At 41.7% G+C, this 24,654-nt stretch overlaps 3 protein-coding genes across 3 annotated transcripts; all 3 read left to right on the forward strand.

The window, feature by feature from the left end:
- The first annotated feature begins 3,029 nt into the window (after positions 1 to 3,029).
- On the forward strand, positions 3,030 to 7,408 carry LOC127925863 (alpha-2-macroglobulin-like). Its single transcript, XM_052511171.1, has 9 exons — positions 3,030 to 3,267; positions 4,963 to 5,146; positions 5,679 to 5,835; positions 5,985 to 6,037; positions 6,281 to 6,301; positions 6,447 to 6,615; positions 6,732 to 6,816; positions 7,027 to 7,141; positions 7,247 to 7,408. The coding sequence occupies exons 1-9, from the start codon at positions 3,191 to 3,193 to the stop codon at positions 7,406 to 7,408; spliced, it is 1,023 nt and encodes a 340-aa protein (XP_052367131.1). The 5' UTR covers positions 3,030 to 3,190.
- A 13-nt stretch (positions 7,409 to 7,421) lies between these two features.
- On the forward strand, positions 7,422 to 10,164 carry LOC127925865 (alpha-1-macroglobulin-like; the record flags this gene model as incomplete). The annotated part of the gene is made up of 6 exons (XM_052511172.1): positions 7,422 to 7,547; positions 7,753 to 7,920; positions 8,080 to 8,316; positions 8,592 to 8,655; positions 8,912 to 9,056; positions 10,020 to 10,164. Coding segments are annotated over 5 exons (696 nt in total), but the record flags the coding sequence as incomplete, so codon positions are not given.
- Positions 10,026 to 24,500, forward strand: LOC127925862 (alpha-2-macroglobulin-like). Its single transcript, XM_052511170.1, has 22 exons — positions 10,026 to 10,169; positions 10,703 to 10,912; positions 11,167 to 11,260; positions 11,581 to 11,704; positions 11,930 to 12,155; positions 14,607 to 14,733; positions 15,215 to 15,336; positions 15,664 to 15,715; positions 15,874 to 15,957; positions 16,238 to 16,414; positions 16,784 to 16,865; positions 17,136 to 17,292; positions 18,032 to 18,106; positions 19,695 to 19,860; positions 19,937 to 20,133; positions 20,344 to 20,559; positions 20,767 to 20,885; positions 21,327 to 21,417; positions 21,633 to 21,701; positions 21,911 to 22,016; positions 23,729 to 23,772; positions 23,908 to 24,500. The coding sequence occupies exons 2-21, from the start codon at positions 10,748 to 10,750 to the stop codon at positions 23,770 to 23,772; spliced, it is 2,493 nt and encodes an 830-aa protein (XP_052367130.1). The 5' UTR covers positions 10,026 to 10,169; positions 10,703 to 10,747; the 3' UTR covers positions 23,908 to 24,500.
- Positions 24,501 to 24,654: the final 154 nt, after the last annotated feature.

Consider the following 24,654-nt stretch of genomic DNA (forward strand, 5'->3'; position numbering starts at 1 on the left):
GGGTATGTATGTATATATATATATATATATATATATATATGCACCAAGGAAAATGAATAAATAAAATAAAATAAAAACACTTATTATTTTTCTTAATCTTTCATTTTAATTGTTGTTTTTTTCAAATGTATTATTATTATTTTTTTTTGACTTTTTATTTTTATTTTTTAAGCCTGTCACATCTGTGAATGTGGACCTGGCCTCCACAATCACTCAACCTCAACCTAATTGAGATGGTTTGGGATGAGTTGGACGCAGAGTGAAGGAAAAGCAGCCAACAAGTGCTCGGCATATGTGGGAACTCCTTCAAGACAGTTGGGAAAAGCATTCCAGGTGAAGCTGGTTGAGAGAATGCCAAGAGTGTGCAAAGGCAAAGGGTGGCTACTTTGAAGAATCTCAAATATAAAATATATTTTGATTTATTTAACAATTCTTTGGTTACTACATGAATCCATATGTGTTATTTCATAGTTTTAATGTCTTCCCTATTAGTCTACAATGTATAAAATAGTAAAAATAAAGAAAAAACCCTTGAAGGAGTAGGCGTGTCCAAACTTTTGACTGGTACTGTATGTCAATGCAACCCCATTGTGGTAAGAGCTATGGAAACAATAGCTAAACATTGAGATGTATTTACCTCTTGTGTCTACAGATCCTTTGTGTATGTGTCACGTTGACAGAAGTAATACCTTGCCTGTAGACTTAAGCTTTATTATGATGATAGTATTTCCATGAATGAAATTGTGTAATGAAGCATGTGTGTAACGGTATGACTTACTTGTTAGATTGTACAACATAGAATGAAGGGTTTGAAAGGATAAAGTGTCTGGTTTTATGTGTTGATTTCACTTATTTCACTTGTATATATATACAAAAAATGTGGTCATACAATGCAGCTCAGTATTTGTATAATTTATTTTATAGTAATTTTTGCTTTATCAAGGGTGCTAATAATTTTGGATGTGACTGTATGTTAAGTTTTATGTTGGACCCAGGAAGAGTTACAGCAGCTAATGGGGATCTTAATAAACTAAATGAAACTAAACCATAATACTTCAAGACTAGAAAGCATACAGCGTTTCTAGTTTCACAATGTCTTCATATAATTTATATCAGCCATGGTTGGCCTATGCAAAACTCTCTACATGACATCCACATTATTTACTTAATCTTCTTAGTTCCTGAAGGAACATGGCCTGATATCCACATTATTCCTAACAACACATTTTGGATTGCGGAGGCTAATCTCGGCACCCAGAACCAAATGTTTAGAATAACAAGAGGCCTAATCCTCCTGCATTGGAGCATACAATAGCCATTGTATGAAATTACACTTGTTGTTGTATATTGATCCACTAGGTTTTCTGTTAAATTAGTCAGTAATGTGGATATCATGGAGAGAGTTTTGCATAGGCCAACCATGGCTGATATAAATAATATGAAGATAGTGAAACTAGAAAAGGACATTTCCTGCTCACACAATGGGAAATAAATATGCTATTGGTGAGCTAATATGTTGCATTTATCCATCCAAGCACATAGCAGTAGGCTATGGTGGCTTTTTCATGGCTAATGTCTAAATCGATAGGTGGGCTAAATCAACAGGTTAGCCAGGCTAAACAGGTATATCTTCTCTCAAGTGTTACTGCCAACATGTGTAAAAAAATGTTTTTGCCTGGGGTAATTTTGGTCGTCATTCTGACCATCCCGAGTTGAGAACTTCTCTGCATCCATACACAGAGCTATGGTTGCAAGGACTGGCCACACCTATCTTTTTAAGATTTCAAAAACAATACCTGTTAAAGTAAATATTTTTCTCAGAAAAAAATTGAGCATACATTATAGCTCAGTGTTTATTATTTATTTTATACAGTCTTTTTTGCTCATCTTTATCAAGGGTGCTAATACATTTCAGATGTGACTGTATTTTATGTGGATCCCAGTAAGAGTGGCTACTGCATGTGCAGCAGCTAATGGGGATCCTAGTAAACTAAACTAAATCATAATACTTCAAGACGAGCAAGCATACATATTTTCTTTAGGAAATGTCATTGTTTTAGTTTCACCATCTTCATATTATTTATATCAGCCATGGTTGGCTTATGGAAAACTCTCTCCATGATATCCACATTATTAACTTACTCCTCTTCATTCCTGGGGGAACATCTGACCCCATGTATCTGTCTTCTTAATGCCCAGCAGGGCCTGATATCCACATTATAATGGCATAACAACTGTTCACATTGACATGTGACTCATTTCAGCACCCAGAAACAATTGTTTACAATAACCAGTGGTGGAAAAAGTACCCAGTTGTCATATTTGAGTAAAAGTAAAGATACCTTTATAGAAAATGAATAGTAAAGTGAAAGTCACTCAGTAATATACTACTTGAGTAAAAGGTTCAAAGTATTTGGTTTTTAAATATACTTTACTATCAAAAGTAAATGTAATTGCTAAAATATACTTCAGTATCAAAAGTAAAATTACAAGTATAAATGGAACCAGACAGCATAATTGTTTTTTTAATTTACAGACATCATTTACAAACGAAGCATGTGTTTAGTGAGTATCAGATCAGAGGCAGTATGGGGATGAGCAGGTATCTTCTCTTGATAAGTGTGTGAATTAGACAATTTTCCTGTCCTGCTAAGCATTCAAACTGTAACCTGTACTTTTTGGTGTCAGGGAAAATATATGGAGTAAAAGTACATAATTTTCTTTAGGAATGTAGTGAAGTAAAAGTACAAGTTGTCAAAACTATCAATAGTAAAGTAAAGTTGGTTAGCTAATGTGTTGCATTTTATCAGTCAAAGCAGAAAGCTGTAGGCTATGGTGGCTTTTCACATGAATAATGGCTAAATTGACAGGTGGACTAAATCGACAGGTTAGCCAGGCTACATCGGTATTTCTTCCTCAGGTGTTCCGGACAAAATAGCCTGAGGTGATTTCATCATCATTCTGACCATCCCATTGGTCGGGGGCTGTAACTAGTTGAGGACTTCAGCGGTAATTGGGAGGAAACGGGAGCTGGCTGCAGTGTTCCAAACTATTTGGAAGGGAGTGACACGGGAGGGTGCATTTGGGTATATATAGCACCGTTTGTGCAACTTTCCTGACAATCTCCCTGGACGAGGAAGAGAAGGGGTCATCACGAAGTGCGGAGGAAGACTGGCTGTTTACCGAAGCCATGGCTCTCAATGTACTTTTCTTTCTATTGATCACATCAGTGATTATACAAACCGCGACATCGCACACCTTCAAATCGTAAGTACACTAAAAAACATTTGAAGAAAGCAGTAGATTAAACACACAATCATCTATTTTTATTTACATGTCTGGCTGGATGCAACAGACTTCAAATGTAGGAATTAATTATACTCTGAATTCTTCACGCTATGCAGGTGTAGAATAGCCAACTGAAACGATGTAAATATTTTAGTTATAAACATATTAAATATAAAACAGTATTTTCTATGCTCACTGCACTGACAACTGAATAGAGACAATTGCAAGCATCTATCTGTGAATAATACAAAATAAGATAGTGGTCAGGCCACAGGACATCACTGTTATACATACAGTACCTCTATCTCTCTGCATGTGAGGCTTTTCATTTGTTATGAGACACGCTGGCAAATTGAACTATAGATTTTTGGGTTGAAAAAATCCTACTTGTGATAGCTGTTATACAGTGCATTCAGAAAGAATTCAGACCCCCTTGACTTTTAAGAAATGTTAAATTCCAGCGTTATTCTAAAATTGATTAAATAGAAAATATCAATCTAGACACAGTACCCCATAAAGACACAGCAAACCCTGTTTTTTGTTTTTATGTTTACAAATGTATTAAAGAGAACGCTCACATGTTACATACAGTTGAAGTTTACATAAACCAAGTTAATGACACCAACAGAAGTGTTTCAACCACTCCACATATTTCTTGTTAACAAACTATAGTTTTGGCAAGTTGGTTAGGACATCTACTTTGTGCTTGACACAAGTCATTTATCCAACAATTGTTTACAGACATTATTTCACTTATAATTCCCCATATCATAATTCCAGTGCTTCAGAAGTTTACATACACACACAAAGTTGACTGCTTGGACAATTCCAGAAAATGATGTCATGGCTTTAGAAGCTTCTGATAGGCTAATTGACATCATTCCAACCACGAGGCATGGGGTGGCAGCATGTTGTGGGGGTGCTTTGCTGCAGGAGGTACTGGTACACTTCACAAAATAGATGGGATCATGAAGTAGGGAAATGATGTGGATATATTGAAGCGACATCTCAAGACATCAGTTGGGAAGTTCAAGCTTGGTCGCAAATGTGTCTTCCAAATGGACAATGACCCCAAGCATACTTCTTAAGCCATTTTGCAACAACTTTGGGACAACAAAGTCAAGGTATTTGAGTGGCCATCACAAAGCTCTGACCTCATTTTCCTATAGAAAGTTTGTTGGCAGAACTGGAAAAAGCATGTGTGAGCAAGGAGGCCTACAAACCTGACCCAGTTACACCAGCTCTGTCGGGAGGAATGGGCCAAAATTCAACCAACTTATTGTGGAAGGCTACCTAAAACGTTTGCCCCTTGTTCAACAATTGCGAGGCAATGCTACCAAATACTAATTGATGTGTATGTGTACTTCTGACCCGCTGGGAATGTGATGAAATAAATAAAAGCTGAAATTAATCACTACTATTATTCTGACATTTCACATTCTTAAAATAAAGTGGTGATCAACTGACCTGAGACGGGGAATGTTTACTAGGATTAAATGTCAGGAATTGTGAAACTGACTTAGACAAATGCTTTAAGATGTATGTAAAAAGGTCACTTTGTCCCTAACTTTAAAACATCAGTAGGGTACAGAGGAACTAAAGAACTGTTTGAGTACACTGCCACTTAAGTATTATTACCACAGCTGCATTCATGCTGACTCTTTCCCCTTTTAGGATTTACTTGGTGACGGTCAGCTCAGAGGTGGTAGGAGGGACCACAGAGAAACTTTGTGCTCAGGTCTACCAAGCCACAGAGCCTCTGTTGTTGAAGGTGTCGCTGGAAATGGAGGGTGGCAGCGGCACCATTCTACTGGAGGAAGACGTAACACAGGACTTCTATCGCTGCATCTCCTTCCAGGTCAGCTGTAACTGTGCTGTGTTCAGCAGGCTACAACGTTGTGGGCCGCTCTGATAAATATAAAATAAAACTGATAAATATAAAATAAAACCAACATGCCTCTCTGACATGTAAAGTATCAAGCCAGCTCTGTATGACATTTCTAACTGCAAGGTTCCACAACAATGTGATGCGCTATATATCAGGATCTTCTATAATACTATGGAAACTAGTACTGGTCATACTCTACCATCATCTAAAGAATACAAGTCTTACTAGACTCAAGCTAGCTATGCACATTCATTCAACACTTCATTATTTTATTCTGCGTAGTCAATCATGTTTTGTGGAATTCAACGTGGATTACAGGCTGGGTGTTGTATGGAAAATGATCCAACCTATGAAAGGCAATAGCAGTTATATTAATCATACTTTGCTATCTACCACTTAACAAAAAGCCCTCTGTTCTCAAGCTACTCCATCAGAGAGCCATACTTTGGTTAGGAGCTAGAGGATTGTAGAAGTTCTACCAAGCTTCTGTTCTTCATTGTAGGTACCCCCAGTGAAGGCTGACAGTGTGGCCACTGTTCTTGTCAGCATCAAGGGGAGGAAGGATGAGATGAGTAACAAGACCAAGATCCTTATCAAGCCTAAAAGATTCCTCACCATTTTCCAGACCGACAAACCAGTCTACAAACCTGGACAGACAGGTAGTTAGCTACAATCTTTGATGAACACTGAAATGTCTGTGTACTTTACAGTATATTTGTGAGGCCAAAAGCTTGAGGAAAGGTCATTCCTGAAATGGAGGATGGATATACTGTACACATATAGACAAATGTTTCTACCCCTTTTCCAGTCAAGTTCCGAATCGTCTCGCTGGATGCCAGTTTCTTGTCATTCAATCAGATGGTAAGTTACTCTTTCAGTATTGTCTGGGTCAGAGAGACTGTGTAGCTGGCTCGGCAAACGTGGTCAGAGTTTATTTGCTCTCTACTGTAACTCTGTAGATAAAGATGCCTGTACTGTAGAAACTGTTTTGGGAAGTCGTGAAACTAATGTTTCAGTTAGGCTTACGTTAAAAACAATTTTGGTGAAATAATAAAGTTGGAGTTTTTTGGGGGGTTAAATGCTGAATGTTTTTCTCTTTTCTAGTATCTAACAGTGGAGCTTCAGGTGAGACCAATTTAAAATCCATTGCAACTAAAAACCAAAGCTGTATATAAAAAAAAATGTTACCTGCCAATATGTACTGTGGCATGATTTTATACAATGCCTAACAAAAATACCTACCTTCACCCTATTATGAATTTGTATACAGGACCCGAACTCCAACCGCATTGCTCAGTGGTTGAACCAGTCAACAGTGAGTGGAATTCTGGACCTGTCCCACCCCATGTCTGCAGAGGCAACGCAAGGAAGTTACATCATCACTGCATGGAATGAGAAGGGAGAGCAAACTTCCCAAACCTTTGACATCAAAGAATATGGTGAGGAAATTGGCATGGGATAAAAAAAATCAGATTAGATTGTTTTTACATGGTGGTTCCATGTTTTTGGTGTAGTTTAATAGACAATGAGGAAATAACATCATGTATTTTTACAGTTTTACCCAAATATGAGGTCAAAGTCTATCTACCCCAAACAATCACTATTCTGGACAAGCAAGCAACGCTGAGAGTTTGTGGAAAGTAAGTGCATAAGATGATAATGTGAACTGGGACACTTTATGGACAGAATATTAAGCCTTAATTTGTGTGTTGCATAGACTACTTTAGAGACAGAATATTAAGCCTTAATTTGTGTGTTGACTGTCCCATGTTTGATACTTGCTCATGTTCAAAGCTCTTTCTACTTTTTGCAGCAGTTAATTGTCTGTCTTCTGGTGACTTTATTTGTAGATACACTTATGGAAAACCAGTGGTTGGGTCTGTCACTGCAAAAGTTTGCAGAATTGCAGTTCAATATTACTGGTTATTTGATTCTAGTAATATCTGCGAGGTGTATCTTATCAAAGTAAGTGTTTTTATTGTTACGCCGAATTCTTTGAAGAACACTGTGGACAAAATGTTGGTTTTTGTAGCTGAGCTAAGCTGACCTACAACTACTCATTCATCCTAGACTGACAAAACTGGTTGTGCAACCCAAATGATCGACTTGACCCGGTTCCGTCTACGTGAATCTTTTGGGGACTTCGAAGTGGAGACTGAGCTGGAAGAATGTGGAACTGGTAGGAGAGAGCCTTATCTTGAACGTAGAGGTGTTTACATGCTCAACTGTTGACCTCTGACTCTTGCCTGTGTTCTCTCCAGGGGTCATCCTTAAAGGTAGTGGCAAGGCAAGCTTCACCAATGTCATCGTAACTGTTCGTTTTGAGGACGTGCCCCAAGCATATAAACCAGGAATTGCATACGAGGGGAAGGTGAGGACAAACTATATTAACAAATGCCTTTTTAATAACACTGCAGAAAATGGTTTACTCAGAAAAATGGATTTGAACATGAAGTGGTGATAAATGTTAACATGACATTTGGAGCATCTAAACTAGGCTTTTGATGTCTTGTATGCAATGGGAGTGTACATTTAGTATATTGGATGTCTGCAGTCATCCTGTCCTGTGTTTTCAGATCAAGGTGACCGGTCCCGACTCTAGTCCCGTTCCCAATGAGCCTGTGTATCTCTTCCTACAAAACAGTGGCAAATCTGAGAACTGGACTCTCACCACAGACAGCAAGGGCATTGCTTCCTTCTCTCTAGACACTTCTCTATGGAGTTCTGATTCTGTCTCTCTGTCGGTCAGTGGTCACTCACTCATGTTTTCCTCTGAATATTTAATCATATATTATTTACTGTAAATATTCAGTTTGTTCTGACTGATCAATTTCTCCTAGTGTATTCTCCAAGGTTACTACAATAGTTTATTTTTCATTTATTTTCTGTGTTTCTTGAACCAGGCTCGTTATCAAAAGGTTGAGGAGGATTATCCGTACGTGCAGGGTTTGCGTAGACCAGAATATTCATCGGATTACCACTTCGTAAGAGAATTTTATTCTAAGAGCAAGAGCTTTGTGAAGATAATGCAGGGCGAAGGGAAGTTCTCCTGTGAGAAGGGCGGTATTGTTCTTGCTCACTACATCATCCAAGGGGTGGAGCTGAAAAAGGGACAGACGACCCTGGACTTTTTCTATCTGGTAAGATTAAAGGGATGTCTCAAAATATATATATTTTTAAATTGATTCCACCACAAGATTTGGGATATTTTACTTCAGTATTTGATTGTGTTTTGTCTGGAAATATTTTAATGGCTTGGGAAAACCATACAGTACTTGACTTCCAGTTTAATATTTTACCTTAGCTGATACACAGTAATATATCGCTTTAGTAATATATCTGATCTCCAGGTTTTGGCCAGTAACTCTCTCTGGTTATTAATGTTGATGCCACCTGGCTGTCTCTTATGTCCCAGGTTATATCTAGAGGCAGCATTCGGCAGCACGGCCGTCTTCCTGTGACCATTAAAGAAAGAAAAGGTAAATGAAGTGGTCTTGGATTCTCCCGACTGCTTCCTGACTTTTTTTCTTTAGAACTTCTCAGAACCCCTTGATTAGAGAACATGCCTAATGGCATTAAGCTGGCATGGGATAAAAAGCTGTCACGACAGGATTCAATCATCCAGATTACATCTTCAATACAAGCTCTTACTGCACAGTACATTTCAAAGTGTTCAGTGACTAGCCTTTGTCCGTATTGGTGGCTAATGGCCATCCCATTGTCCATCTCTTTCAGTTAACCAAGGGCAGCTGATGCTCTCGCTGCAGCGGATGCCTGAGCTGACCCCTTTTGCCCAGGTAGTGGTGTACACCGTGTTGCCTGATGGGAGGCAGTAGCAGACAGCCGAGACTTCCCCATTCACCTCTGCCTTAAAAACAAGGTAGGCAACTCGGCGTCTTTCACCAGCTACATGAAATGTGATTTATCGGGGCTACGTGCACTACGATCAATTTCCAAAATGACTTCGCATCGGACTATGATATGAAATCCTTCAACTGCACCTTTTAGATCATCACAAATTCGTTGGGTCTGTTTGTCTAGATGTGGTCAGAGGTCAGTTGTTGCGTGCTCAGTAGTGGTGTAGATGAAAGTCAGTGGTTTTGGTCACCAGGTGTTGTGTGGTTGAGGTCAGAAGATGAATGGTCGGAAGATATGTAGTTGTGGGCAGCAGTCGAGTGATAACTAGCTGTGTGGTTGTGGTCAATGGATCTGGTAAGCAGTTGTGGTCAATATTTGTGTGATTGTGGTCACCCTCTTTTTTTTGCCCTCTGTTTGGTGAGTACCCATAGCAATGGCTCTGTTTGGGCTGCTCCATAATGACACGCAGCTGTTAGTAGATCTCATCATGCCACTTTTTTTGTCATTCTGAACTCTGACAAACAGCTAATTATTTTTATTGGTAGAAGCTATTCCTAACCTGCTCTTTCCAGTCAGAACACAAAGTTGTATACAAGTAACTTGAGTGAGACCATTCCGCACATTTTAGTTTGAACTGCGTGTCTAGATTAAACGGTGTAGGAGGAGTAGCGTGCTGAAAAAGTATGAATATCTAAGCTGAGGCTTTTGCTGCGCAAGCCCCACAGATACACGGTGTTTGATAGTTTGCTGTAGAACACGTGAGAATTGCATGTCCTTTCAGAAGCTACTCCTAGGTGGCCTAAGACCTACTGGTAGCTTGTGATCGACCTGTTGGAGACCCCTGCTCTACACAGTACTACCATTATGTTATGGGCTCTGTACCAGTATGCTACTATACTTGGAATGAACCAATGCGTTAGACATGTATGCTAGTATAGATATATTTAAACATAGCTGTGATGTCTCTTCCTTTTCTCCTCTCCAGGTGTCCCTGAAGTTCTCGTCCCTCCAGGAGTTGCCAGGGGAGAAGACCTCTCTGAGCCTCCAGGCCCACCCAGGGTCTCTGTGTTCTCTCAGGGCCATCGACCAGAGTGTGCTGCTGCTGCAGCCTGAACAGGAGCTCACCCTAGACTCTGTACGTTCTCCATGGTTCTGCATCCCAAATGGCTCCCTATGTAGTGCACTACTTTTAACCAGGGCCTCATTGTGGTCAGTGCACTATATATAGGGGGCCATTTGGGACAAGACACGGACCATCACATTCACTTACTAACCATTGACTCTACACACTAAGCTGAAGCCTAACCATGATCACACACATCACCTTTGGCATTGTTTTGTGCACCCATGTTTTTCAAGATGGATTTGGCTCATTTTCAGCTTCCTCTAATCATGTCTAAACCACTGTCTGATAATTAAAGTTTAGAAGTTTTAACTTGTGGGACTGTTTAGTTGGTTCTGTTGTACCACTAAATCGAGTGCAGATAAAGTATTGGCTATATGCATTTAACCCAGGTGTTATCCTATGCACTAACTATGTACTGACCCTATAACCTCTGACCATGAACCGACCACGCTCTGATCATGCACCGACCACTCTCTGACTGTCAAGATGCTGCGGGTTATTAAGTCAGTATTACTAGAAGTATATTACTTTCCTCTCTGCAGGTCTTCAGTCAGCTGCCTGTTCAGAAGTTGTCTGGATATTCATACATGGTAGAAGACCCCTACCCATGCCTTCAATATCCTCCAAGATTTGAAGAGGCGATGATTAGGCCCCTTCCACCTGTACCAGAGTTGGTTGTACCTGATTGGGGGAAACGCTCATTCAGGTTTGGCCCCAGCGATGACAAAAACGATGTCTACAGCATCTTTAAAGTATGAGACTCAAATAAGTTTGTCTGTTTTGAAAATGTATATGAAAGACTCAGGCTAAAATGGCGTCTTTGTAAAGTAGACACTGAATGAATTAAAATAGAATGATGTCTATGAAGTGACTTTTCAGAAATAAGTAAAAAGATGTTTGGTTTTAAAATTGATTCAACCAATACCCACATAATTGAGCAAAACTGAAATACAGGTATGATATGGCCTTTACACGGACTGTTCTATTGCTTTACTTCTCATTTTAGGAAGTTGGAATCAAGATCCTGACCAACTCTGACGTGAAAAAGCCTTACGACTGCAACACATTCTTTGCAAGGAAAGAAAATGGTATAATAGAAGGTATTGTATACAGTCATTGAATGCTGGTCACCTCATTCTGTTTATATACTGTGTATGATAATACTGTGTTCTCAACATGGCTCATCCTAATATAACTACTACTGTACCTTTTCCAAATGATATTCTGTCTACACACCATTTATATTCCCACTCTAATATCTACTTGGATTGTTTGTTCTTAATCTTTTATTTGTATTGTTGGAGCTAGTAATGCCAGCATTTCGCTGCACCTGACAAAACACCTACAAATCTGTATTTGATATGCTAATGTATAAACCTTCCTAGTCTCAACCTAATGAAGGATTTGTTTCTATTTACAGCTCGTCCCATGAACATGATGCCAAATGAGGAGGGTGCACCAACCTCTGGCGCCTCTGACAGGCCTAAGGAGACCGTCCGCACGTACTTCCCTGAGACCTGGATCTGGGACCTGGTTCCTGTGGGGTAAGCTTTCTGACAGACGCCATATTTGTAGTCCAACACACATTCCTTTCCATGGGGTGCTGGGCTGACCATGCCTACTGAAATGGCAATACTGAAACCACAGGCATGTCTTTGTCCTAGGGGTTGATTTAAAAATAATCACCTAGTCCGCTATTTTATTGACCATGTTATGTGTTCTGATGTTAATATACATGGTTTTTATTCCTCCCTTTTCACCACGACCAGACTTACAGGAAAAGTGAATGTTGAGAAGACTGTCCCAGACACCATCACTAAGTGGGCTGCAGGGGCGTTCTGTACTTCCCCAGTGGGTTTTGGCCTGGCTCCCAACACTGGCCTCACTGCCTTCCAACCCTTCTTTGTGAGCCTGACGCTGCCCTACTCTGTCATCCGGGGGGAGGTGTTCACACTCAAGGCCACAGTGTTCAACTACCTCTCCAAGTGTATCATGGTAAGCCCTCCCAGGGTTGTCTCTTTCTTTACTTCTCCAGTCCCACTTCATTTGGGTAGACCAGGGGTAGGCAACTAGATTCAGCTGCAGGCCAATTTGTGTTGGAGCAAATGTGTGTGTGGGGAGGGGGGGGGCAGATGATGACGCTAACGTAACAGCATCGACTCAAGAGTTCCTCTGTCCAGTGTAAGTTATTTTGCCCATCTTAAGCTATTAATTTTATTGGCCAGTCTGAGATGGATATTTCTTTGCAACTCTGCCTGGAAGGTCAGCATCGCGGAGTTGCGTCTTCACTGACTTTGAGACTGGTGTTTTTGCGGGTTCTATTTAATTAAGCTGCCAGTTGAGGACTTGTGAGGTGTCTATTTCTCAAACTCTACACACTAATGTACTTGCTCAGTTGTGCACCGGGGCCTCCCACTCTTTTCTATTCTGGTTTGAGACAGTTTGCGTTCTGAGGGAGTAGTACACAGTTGTATGAGATCTTCAGTTTCTGCAATTTCTCGCATTGAATAGCCTTCATTTCTCAGAACAAGAATAGACTGACGAGTTTTAGAACAAAGTCCTTTGTTTCTGCCTGTAATCAAACCCAGAAATGATACTCAAGTCTAAAGAAGGCCAGTTTTATCAGCACAACAGTTTTCCGCTGTGCGAACATAATTGCAATTAGCCTTTTAACATTCTAAACTTGGATTAGCTAACACAACCTGCCATTGGAACACAGGAGTGATGGTTGCTGGTGATGGGCTGATGTAGATATTCCATTAAAAAATCTGCTGTTTCCAGCTACAATAGTCATTTAAACATTAACAATGTCTACACTGTATTGCTGATCAATTTGATATTTTAATTGACAAAATGTGCTCTTTCAAAAACGAGGACATTTCTAAGTGACCCAACTTTTGAACGCCAGTGTACGGTACCAATCAAAAGTTTGGACACCTACTAATTCATTTTTTATTTTTTACAAAATTGTACATTGTATAATAGTGATGACAACTCATCTATGAAATAACACATGGAGTAACAAAATGTTAAACAAATCAAAATAGATTTTGTATTTGAGATTCTTCAAAGTAGCCACCTGTTGCCTTGACAGCTTTGCACACACTTGGCTTTCTCTCAACCAGCTTTATGAGGTAGTCACCTGGAATGCATTTCAATTACCAGGTGTGCCTTGTTAATTTGTGAAATTTCTTTCCTCTAATGTGTTTGAGCCAATCAATTGTGTTGTGGTATACAGAAGAGAGCCCTATTTGGTGTAAAACCAAGTCCATATTATGGCAAGAACAGCTCAAATAAGCAATGAGAAACAAGTGTCATTCCTTTAAGACATGAAGGTCAGTCAAAACAGAATGTCAAGAACTTTGAAAGTTTCTTCAAGTGCAGTTTCAAAAACGATCAAGCGCTATGATGACTGGCTCTCACGAGGACCGCCACAGGAAGGGAAGACCCAGACTTACCTCTGCTGCAGAAGATCAGTTTATTAGTTACCAGCCTCGGGAATTGCAGCCCAAATAAAGCTTCAGAGTTCAAGTAACAGACATCTCAACATCACCTGTTCAGAGGACTGCATGAATCAGGCCTTCATGGTCAAATTGCTGCAAAGAAACCACTACTAAAGGACACCAATAAGAAGAGACTTGACCAAGAAACACGCAATTGCTATTAGACCAGTAGAAATCTGTCCTTTGGTCGGAGTCCAAATTGGAGATGTTTGGTTCCAACCGCCGTGTCTTTGTGATACGCAGAGGAGGTGAACAGATTTCTGCATGTGGTTTCCACCGTGAAGCATGGAGGTGTGGGGGTGCTCTGCTGGTGACACTGTGATTTATTTACAATTTAAGGCACGCTTAACCAACATGGCTACCACAGCATTCTGCAGCGATATGCCATCCCATCTGTTTTGCACTTAGTGCAACTGGACAATGACTCAACACACCTCCAGGCTGTGTAAGGGCTGTTTGAGCAAGAAGAGCAATGGTGTGCTGCATCAGATGACCTAGCCTCCACAATCACCTAAACTCAACCCAAATGAGATGGTTTGGGATTCGTTGGACCGCAGAGTGAAGGAAAAGCAGCCAACAAGTGCTCCGCATATGTGGGAACTCCTTCAAGACTGTTGGAAAAGCATTACTCATGAAGCTGGTTGAGAGAATGCCAAGAGTGTGCAAAGCTGTCGTTAAGGCAAAGGGTGCTTACTTTGCAGAATCTAAATATATTTTAACAGTTATATTTTTTGGTTATGTCAGTTATGATGTCGTCACTATTCTACAATGTAGAAAATATAAAGAAACCCTTGAATGAGTTATTTTTGCTCAACTTTGGGGGAACAAATCACTCACGGGCTGGTTTTTGCCCATGAGCTGCCTGTTGCCGACAATCTATAGACGCTCTGACGTTTTTGAGAAATCTAGTAAAGTTGCAATTGACCCCATGTGTTTCTTGTAGGTGAAGGTGACTCTAGCTGAGTCCAACCAGTTCAAAGCCAGGACATGTGAAGGCTGCCAGTACACACTGTGTCTGTGTGCTGAAGAAAGCAGGACCTTCACGTGGATCCTCACCCCAACTGCTCTAGGTGAGCCATACTCTGTCAATCTATCACAAGGCTCTTGCAATAGACTCCATGTACTCCCTACACCTAGGCCCTTACCTCCTAACCCTTCAATGTTTGCAGAGCTGTAAGGTGTTAGAAATATGGTAGAAGCTCCATCACTGCTTATACCCATCCACACCTTTCAAATAGTGAAGGGTTAGGGCCAGAGGGGTAGGGAGTGATTTGGAAGCAGTGATGCTCCTGTAAGACAGGGTTGTTGACTTCACACGGCTCTCGTTAGACTGAAATTTACATTGTTGACGTTTATCTGATACACAAATTCCTTGAATATGACATGGTCAAAGATCTCCCTCAGGGGTTATCAGAGAAATGGAGGGAGGGAACAGTTGAGCCAGGGTACATGAGGCTGGAGTGGGTAAAAGGGAGCAAGCTGATGGAGTCGCAGGTTCATGTGTGACTGGTCTAGACTGGAATGTTAATGTCTCCCTGGAATGAACTATAGGGGAGGTGAGTGTGAAAGTGAGCGCCGAGGCATTGAAAACTGAGAAGCTCTGCGGCAACGAGGTGGCCACGGTGCCAGAGAAAGGACGTATTGACACCGTTGTGCAAACACTGCTGGTGGAGGTGAGTGTCTGTCCTGTATAGCAAGTCCACTGTTTTTCTCCCACATTAATTAAAAAGAGATCTGGGTTTTCAGTAACACTAAGGCAAGGGTGACTACAGTAGAATGTATATCCCCTGCTATTTTATGTTGCATATTTTGACACGAGGAGACAAACATGGTTTGGTGTTTCAAGCCCAAATGCAGTTAGACTTTGGAGTGAAATGTACCTTTAAGTGGTTACCATATAAATTCTATGGTAGAATTAACTTGTGTTGACATCATGAGAATTTTTTCAAAATAAAATGTTTTACATTTATTTTGGTGCCGTTTCCCTTTCCCGCTATCAGGCTGAGGGAACCCAGGAGACGGTCAGCCACAACGCTCTGCTCTGCCCTGCAGGTAATCTCCTGACATCTATCAGTCATACGTTCTCATAATTACCCCGATTATTAAGTTGACGTGCATTTGTTGTGGTTTAGATGACAGATACTTTTTAATTGGTTAAAACGGTTCTCAAGTCACTCAGTCTGTCTCGTGTATCTGTCTCGCGTCACCAGAGGGCCCGGTGGAGAAGGACATCTCTCTGAAGCTGCCTAAGGTGTTTGTGGAGGGCTCTGCCAAGGCCTCCCTCTCACTACTGGGTGAGAATTATCCATCTGTTTTGCTGAATTTTCACACCAGATTATTTAAAGTTTTATAACATTTTCAGGATATGTTTTCCATTTTGGTGCAGATGAAGTGTAGGCAAGGATGTTTCATCCCTCTATTCATGGATGTGGATATTCCACCTGCAGATCTATGATTTCCTTAAGGTTATGGGTGAGGATCAGGATAAGCATGGGTTATTTTTAAGGTAAGAAATGGAGCTCTGCTGGTCTGCTATCCACTGCGATTGTCTCAATGGTTGGTCTCTTTCACCAGGTGACCTGATGGGTCGGGCCATAAAGAACCTGGACAGCCTGTTGCAGATGCCCTATGGCTGTGGAGAGCAGAACATGTTGCTTTTTGCTCCCAACATCTACATCCTCAACTACCTGCAAAGCACCAGGCAGCTCACCGAGGAGATTCTGACCAGGGCCACAGGCTTCCTAGACAGTGGTGAGTGAGCTGGATCCAGTTCAGTAAGGCACAACATGTGTTGCAATGAAAACCAAACAATTATTATCCGACCTGTTCAGTTACAGCCTAAAAATGACAATCTTCTTACTGGACACAACCCTGGTGACATGGACTGCAACGGTTAATGAAATGTTTAATGCACACGTAGCCTGCCCTGGGATAAGACAATATCATTTGCAGTAAGCCTTGTACTTTTTAAATAAGCAGTCTGATCCTGTGTGCATCTCACCTCTGACTAGCAACAACCTGTTCTTTATATTTGGCTCTGAACCAGTTAACGTCACCTTACATATACAGTACAAGTCCCTAGAAGGAGTGTCTTTGTTCATTTGGCCATTTGTGTTGCAGGCTACCAGAGAGAGCTCAACTACAAGCATGACGATGGCTCCTACAGTGCCTTTGGGAAGAGCGATGAGTCTGGAAACACGTGGTCGGTTCAATTGTCCACACAGTCCTAATACCTTCTCTTACATTATTCCTCAATTTACTTCTGTTTTTAAGTCATGAAAATGACATTAGATTATAGGGGGTTGCACTATGTTATCAAGGTAAGAATGTGATGGTCTCAAATCCATACTAGTATGTGCTATTGCAAATATAGTTGGCTTCAGCACACACAGTATGGCTACTAGCTTCTGTTATCGAGTCTATGATTAGTAGTTTAGGCAAGGCTCATGACATCTGACCTGTGTCCTCTCAGGCTCACCTCCTTTGTGCTGAAGTCCTTTGGAGGGGCCAAGCCCTACATCTTTGTGGACCCCGCCCACATTTCCCAGGCCAAGGCCTGGTTGGCCAGTCACCAGCAGACGGATGGCTGCATCGCGTCAGTGGGGAAACTCTTCCATAACGGCATGAAGGTAAAGAGGAGTCAGGGCTCAGTGGGTAATAAGAGGAGTATTATACTGCTGCCACCAAATGTGAGAAGGTAACGTTATGGGCAGAGATTCAGCAGGAGGTTCTGGTGCAAGTGTCCCCTTCTATTTAGAGTGCAATGGTGGAGTCTGCATAAAATCTTAGATGACTAACAAACAAGACTTGATAATACATAGTCTAACATCAAATATGAATACTTTACATACTTCATATTGCACTCACTTGTTGCAAAATGTACTGTTCGGGAGGACCTTAGGACCCCACGTGTGCCCCAAAGGAGCACATACTGAGCACAAGAATCCCAAGCATGTTTTAGCCTAGTGGTTAGAGCGTTGGACTAGTAACCGGAAGGTTGCGAGTTCAAACCCCCGAGCTGACACGGTACAAATCTGTCGTTCTGCCCCTGAACAGGCAGTTAACCCACTGTTCCCAGGCCGTCATTGAAAATAAGAATGTGTTCTTAACTGACTTGCCTGGTTAAATAAAGGTAAAATAAAAATATAAAAAAACACCACCTCCCTAAAGGGACCTCGGTCTGACGAGTCCCAACAGCATTTGTTCATCTCCAAAACAATACAGTTTTTTAAAAATCTTTGTGCACCATTATGTGAATGTGTTATACAGTGCAATGTTTTTACCTGATATCAGTTGATATCAATGTGACTTTGAAACTAACACCTTGGAGTACTGTATGAAGTTTACTGGCATCCTTTGTTGTCATAGGGAGGTGTTGGGGATCAAGTGTCACTCACTGCCTACATCACCGCTGCACTGCTGGAGCTGGATGGCAACACTTCTGTGAGTTATCACCTCTTCCATATCCAAGTATTTAAAAAAAAAAAAAAAATCTTATTGAATAACAAGGCCACATTTGGTGCTTTTATCACAACATGAACGGCCCTAGTGGATATTTCTGCTTAGCCGTCCAACTACTTCACACTACTTCACACAATTCTAAGTAAGACGATATCACCCACACAACGCCTCACTTGCCATATATTCTAATTTGTTAAACATCCCAATATACAGTTCCTTCTGGAAAAGTATTCAGAATTATGTTACATTAGCCTTAACATTTTTAAAATCCTCAGTGGTCTACACAAAATACACCATAATGACAAAGTGAAAACGTGTTTGTAGAATTGTTTGCAAATGTGTAAATAAGGAATCTGTTTTTTTATTTTCAATACAAGTATTCAGATCTTCTGCAATGAGACTTGAGATTGAGCTCAGGTGCATCCTGTTTCCATTGATCATTCTTGAGGTGTTTATACAAGTTCATTGGAGTCCACTTGTGGTAAATTCAATTGATTGGACTTGATTTGGAAAGGTGCACACCTGTGTGTTATATGTCCCACAGTTGACAGTGCATGCCAGAGCAAAATCCAAGCCGTGAAGTTGAAGGAATTGTCCATTGAGCTCCGAAACAGATTGTGGCGAGGCACAGATCTGGGGAAGGGTACCAACACATTTCTGTAGCATTGAAGGTCCCCAAGAACAGTGGCTGCCATCATTCTTAAATTGAAAAAGTTTGTTACCATAAAGACTCTTCCTAGAGCTGGCCGCCTAGCCAAACTGAGAAATCGGGGGAGAAGTGCCATGGTCAGAGGTGACCAAGAACCTGACGGTCAGTCTGACAGATTTCTGGAGTTCCTCTGTGGAGATGGTTGTCCTTCTGGAAGGTTCTCCCATCTCTGCAGCACTCCACCAATCAGGCCTTTATGGTAGTGTCCAGATGGAAGCCACTCCTCAGTAAAAGGCAGATAACAGCCCACTTGGGGTTTGCAAAAAGACTCTCAGACCATGAGAAACAAGATTCTCTGATCTGATTGAACTCTTTGGCCTGAATGCGAAGGGCCATGTCTAGAGGAAACCTGGCAACATCTCTACGGTGAAGCATGGTGGTGGCAGCATGCTGTGGGGGTGGTGGTGTTTTTCAGTAGCAGGGACTGGGAGACTAGTCAGGATCAAGGCAAAGTACAGAGGTCCTTGATAACCTGCTCCAGAGTGCTCAGGACCTCCGTCTGTTTTGCCTCTGCAGAGACCTGAAAATAGCTGTGCAGCAACACTCCCCAACCAACCTGACAGAGCTTGAGAGGATCTGCAGAGAAGAATGGGAGAAAGTCCATAATATATGTTTTGTCCAATTGTTCTCTGCAGAGCCTCTCAAGCTCACTGTACACAGTATATTCACTAGTTAATTTATTTATATTGCTAACATTCAGTACTCATACCCGTATTAAAAACGTGATAAAAGGGCTGCGTTGTATTCATTAGGGAGCGCAATGGACAACCCATTTCTATTGGTCCAGATATTCCGTCATTTCAATCAGTGTTCCTCTGTTTGGTGCCGAATAAACACAATCCTGTTGTCTGTGGGTGTCAGGACCCCATGGTGGAGAAGAGTCTGATGTGTCTGAAGGCAGCAGTGTCTGACAAGCTGGAGAACACCTACACCATAGCCCTGCTATCTTACACCTTCACCCTGGCCCAAAACCAGGACATGAGGGCCAAGCTCATCACCCACCTGGACAAGATATCTGCTACCTCTGGTATGTCTTGTCTCTTTGTGAAATTGTCTCTCTACCTTTCTGACTGCTGGGAAACTGACAATGAAAATTCCCACAGGTGGCAATCGTCACTGGGAGAGAGCAGAGGCTTCTGGGACAAAGACTGACTCTCTGGAGGTGGAGATGACATCCTATGTGCTGCTGGCGCTGCTCTCCGGTCCCACCATGCCAGGCTTTGGGCTGGAATACTCTATTGGCATTGTCCGATGGCTGGCCCAGCAGCAGAACCCCTACGGAGGATTCGCCTCCACACAGGTACTCTATTGGTCTGGTAGACATTTATTCACTCTAGCAACTCCTCTGCCAATAGATCCTACTGTTAGTACATGGATCACACCAAATCCTTATTTGTATATGAAATGTAGCAAATTGGACATTTGTATTAAAGCCTTTACAATCATTTCACAACACATGGATTTCCTTGAATTGTTGTGCTGAATTTGATTCCCCGCCCTCTGTCACCAGGACACAGTGGTAGCACTGCAGGCCCTGGCCAAGTACAGTGCTGCCACCTTCAGTCCAGAGGGCGCTAGTACAGTCAGTGTGAGCTCGGCCGGTGGCCTGAAGATGAAGTTTACTGTGAATCAGAGCAACAGGCTGCTCTATCAGGAGGTGCAGCTGAGGGAGGTCCCTGGGGACTACAACATCAAGGCACAGGGAAAGAGCTGCGTGTTTGTGCAGGTCAGGCTCCAGTCGTTTTTCCCTTTGCTGCCTCTCAGTACTGCATGTACTGAGTATCTGGTTTGTGTTCAGTAGAGCACACTGTTGCACAAAAACTAACGTTTCAACCCTAGAATTTCAGCATTAATGGAAATGCGTGTGTGCTACTGTTCATTGAAATGTGTATGTTGATTTCATGCATCTCAGTAGTATCGTCTGTCTTTTCAGATCGCCATGCACTACAATATTCCCCCTCCTCCTGACTTCTCTGCTTTCAACATCTCAACAGAGACGCTTGGGAAATGTGACGGCACCAAGAAATCTCTGATCGTGTCTGTGGCTGTCAGGTACAGTGGTATTCCTTTTACCCTTGAAATAGCAGCTGAAAATAATGACTGAACCACCAGTGTGTAGATGCATTTTAAAATGCGTGTTTAAAGCTGCACTAACTTTTTTGGCGACCTGACCAAATTCATGTAGAAATTAGTTATAGATCTGTCGTTCTCATTGACAGCAAGTCGAAGAAGTGCTAGATCTGTTCTGTGCTTCCCATTAAGTATCGTTTTCATCTTTTACTTTCGGTTTTGAACGGCATAAAATAAAACCTGTTTGGTTACTGAAAATATATTTCAAAGCGGTTTAGATGGTCCAATGATTATCTTGTTTTGTCACCAACTTTGCTAAAATTCTACTAGTTAGCTTAAGCTATCAGGAAATGGCAGAGCGATTCGTGCATATTTGCACCTTTAAGATAATATCCATCCTTCATCTGACTCTGTGACTGACAGGTACAATGGTCGGCGAGAGGAGACCAACATGGTGATCCTCAATGTCAAGCTTCTCTCCGGCTTCGTCCTGGACAAGTCCTCCCTCGGGCCTGTGAGTCAATAAGAGAACCTCAGTTGAGGGGAACACCCTTTAATCAGGGCCAGGAGTTACCAGTTTAGGGAACACTCCTGGCCCTAAGTATAATCCCCTTGAGGATTAGTTGATGTATAACATGATAATGGCGTCTGTTCTAATTGTAGTAATGCCTGTATTTGTCCTTCGAACGGATCAGTTGAACTATCTTATCCTGTGTTCTGTTCTTCCAGTTGAAAAATGACCCCACTGTCAAACGTGTTGACCTGGATGAAGGACATGTCATCATCTACCTAGATGGGGTAGGAACATGAATAATGAATGTTGCATCTAAACGGGGCTGTCTTTATCGGTTACAGAACCAAGTTGGATGTGGTCTCATTTGCATCTACACACTGGATTTAACTTGAACAGTAACCTCAAAGACTGTAGTGGAGGTTTTACACAGTAACACTCTGTGAATCTATAACATTGAACTGCAATGTCAAATGTATTATTCCTTTTCTTCCAGCTCAAGCAGAAGGAAACAAAGACGTACAGCCTGGCCATAGAGGAGGATGTGCCTGTGAGGAATCTGAAACCAGCAGTGGTGAAAGTGTATGACTACTACCAGACAAGTAAGAATTCCATTTAACACAGTGAAATGTGTAGGGTTGCCAAGAACTTTAAATAAATGACGTGGTTTTCCCAAAATCCCGACTGGAGGATTCACAGAAAAGGGAGAATAAGCAGGATATCATTATCCTCCAATCAGGATTTATGGAATACCAGGGTATTTAAGTTTCCTGTAATTCTGCAACCTTAAGTGATGTCATTCGCAGAAAACATTGTGCTCCCCAAGGGTTATCATAAACTGATACTCTTTTTCCATTTGAGAAAGAGTAACACTCAACTAGATATCAGACCGTGTGTCAAACTCATTCCAGAGGGCCGAGTGGGAGTTCTTGCTCCGCCCATGTTAATGTTTGCATTAAGGAGACCTATTTGTTATTTTACCAGGTAAGTTGACTGAACACATTCTCATTTGCAGCAAGGACCTGGGGAATAGTTCCAGGGGAGAGGAGGGGGATAAAATTAGTAAGGAACTCCCCTCACCTGGTTGTCTACGACTTAATTGAGAGAGAGAAACTAAATCCAGCAGATGAGGCCCTCATTTACCCCTTGGATTAGACCATAAGTGTCAACTTGTTAGCTTTTACTAGAAATGCACTGTGATGTAATATAAACTCAGCAAAAAAAATGTCCTCACTGTCAACTGCATTTGTTTTCAGTAAACTTAACATGTTCATACAAATATTTAAACAACTAAGACATGTTACTCCACCAAGGCACCTGCAAGTTCCTGGACACTTCTCCACCAGAATGGCCCTCGCCCTCCAATCCAACAGGTCCCAGACGTGCTCAATAGGATTGAGATCCGGGCTCTTCACTGGCCATGGCATGACACGCACAGAACGAGCAGTATGGCTGGTAATATTGTCATGCTAAGATGAGCCTGCAGGAAGGGTACCACGAGGGAGGATGTCTTCCCTGTAACGCACAGCGTTGAGAGAGCTTGTCATTGCAGGCATGTCCGACGATGCTGCGCCCCAGACCACGACGGACTCGATCCTGTGCAAGAGTACAGGTCTCTGCGTAAAGCTCCTTCTTTCGACGATAAACGCGAATCTGACCATCACCCCTGGTGAGACAGAATCGCTACTCGTCAGTGAAGAGCACTTTTTGCTTGTCCTGGCTGGTCCAGCGATGGATTGCGCACATAGGCGACGTTGTTGCCGGTGATGTCTGACGACCTGCCTTAAAAACAGGCCTACAAGACTTTAGTCCAGCCTATTGCGGACAGTCTGAGCACTGATGGAGGGATTGTGCGTTCCTGGTGTAACTTGGGCAGTTGTTGCCATACCGATCCTGTGCAGGTGTTACACGTGGTCTGCCACTACGGGGATGATCAGCTGTCCGTCCTGTCTTAGGCGTCTCACAGTACGGACATTGCAATTGATTACCTTGGCCACATCTGCAGTCCTCATGCCTCCGGCGCATTCACGCTGTCTGTAAGCTGTTAGTGTATTAACGACCATTCCAGAAGCATAGGAAAGTATTAACTCTTACTAATCTTTGATAAACAAAGGGACACTTTTTATTTATTGTCTAATGGAATACCAGTTTCCAAACCACCCCATTCTCTGAAATGCGTGTCAATGTTACGTACATAACTCCGGTTCATTGAAAGGAAACATCCCCAGTATGGGCCCATTTGTTCACCCCTGCAGTGGGAATTAATTATCATTATAAAGGAACTGACCTCTGTGTTCCTCTTTTCTGTTCTCAGGTGATGAAGCTGTGAGTGAATACAGCTCCCCGTGTGCAGAGTAGGTACATAAACTACATTTCTAATATGACATTTCAGTTTGTGAAATTAAAGTATCTAAATTTGTCAGTTAAGCGTTTTTTATAGGAGTAAAATCCTAGGCAAAGCAGGGAATATTCTATTTATTGTAATTTTCACAGGTGATCGTCAATGAAGTGTGACAGACAGCGGATCAAGCTGACTGGACCTGGGCTCAGCCAAATTGCTTTCCTATTTGGTGCTTACAGTTCCTGGTTACACATTGACCAACTTGTAATCTGTTTAACATTAAGTGAACACAATTGAATAGCTGGGCCTTAAGATTTTACCTCTACTTCTGTTGTAATCCTGCTAAAGTGATTGTAGTGTTTCTACTGCAAATTGAAATATTAATAAAACCATGCTATGGATTCAAAACAAATGTTACAGAGTCTGGTTTAATAGGTCTGAATTGAGAATCCATACATGAAAGTGTACAGTCAACATATGGTGTCAGATGGGAGCTATGTTCTACAGTGCGGGAGACTAGATGTTGACTGAAGTGTCTTGGCCATCAGACTTCTTTTGAAATGTATTTTTGTACAATACTGGTTGAATGAGTGACATTTTACTAACACTGAACATTTGGTTATACCCATTACGGTGTGGGGAAAATATATCAAGGTCTTTTCTCACACTTGAGTGACATGGTTAACCTGCTTGAGGTACTATAAACCTAAACACATTCAGAATCCTTTAAAACGTCAAGCAACCATTACCACCTATCCAATCAGATCTACAGGGGGGGCTGGAACTTACTGTTCAGTGACAATAACCGGCTAAGATTATGACCTCAAGGCACAGAATGATTAGCATTATTGTACTGTTTGGTCTCAGTGGAATGGCTGTCATCAGGACTTGGCAACATT

The sequence above is a fragment of the Oncorhynchus keta genome, unplaced genomic scaffold (genome assembly GCF_023373465.1).
Source record: "Oncorhynchus keta strain PuntledgeMale-10-30-2019 unplaced genomic scaffold, Oket_V2 Un_contig_6379_pilon_pilon, whole genome shotgun sequence".
Classification (NCBI taxonomy): domain Eukaryota; kingdom Metazoa; phylum Chordata; class Actinopteri; order Salmoniformes; family Salmonidae; genus Oncorhynchus; species Oncorhynchus keta.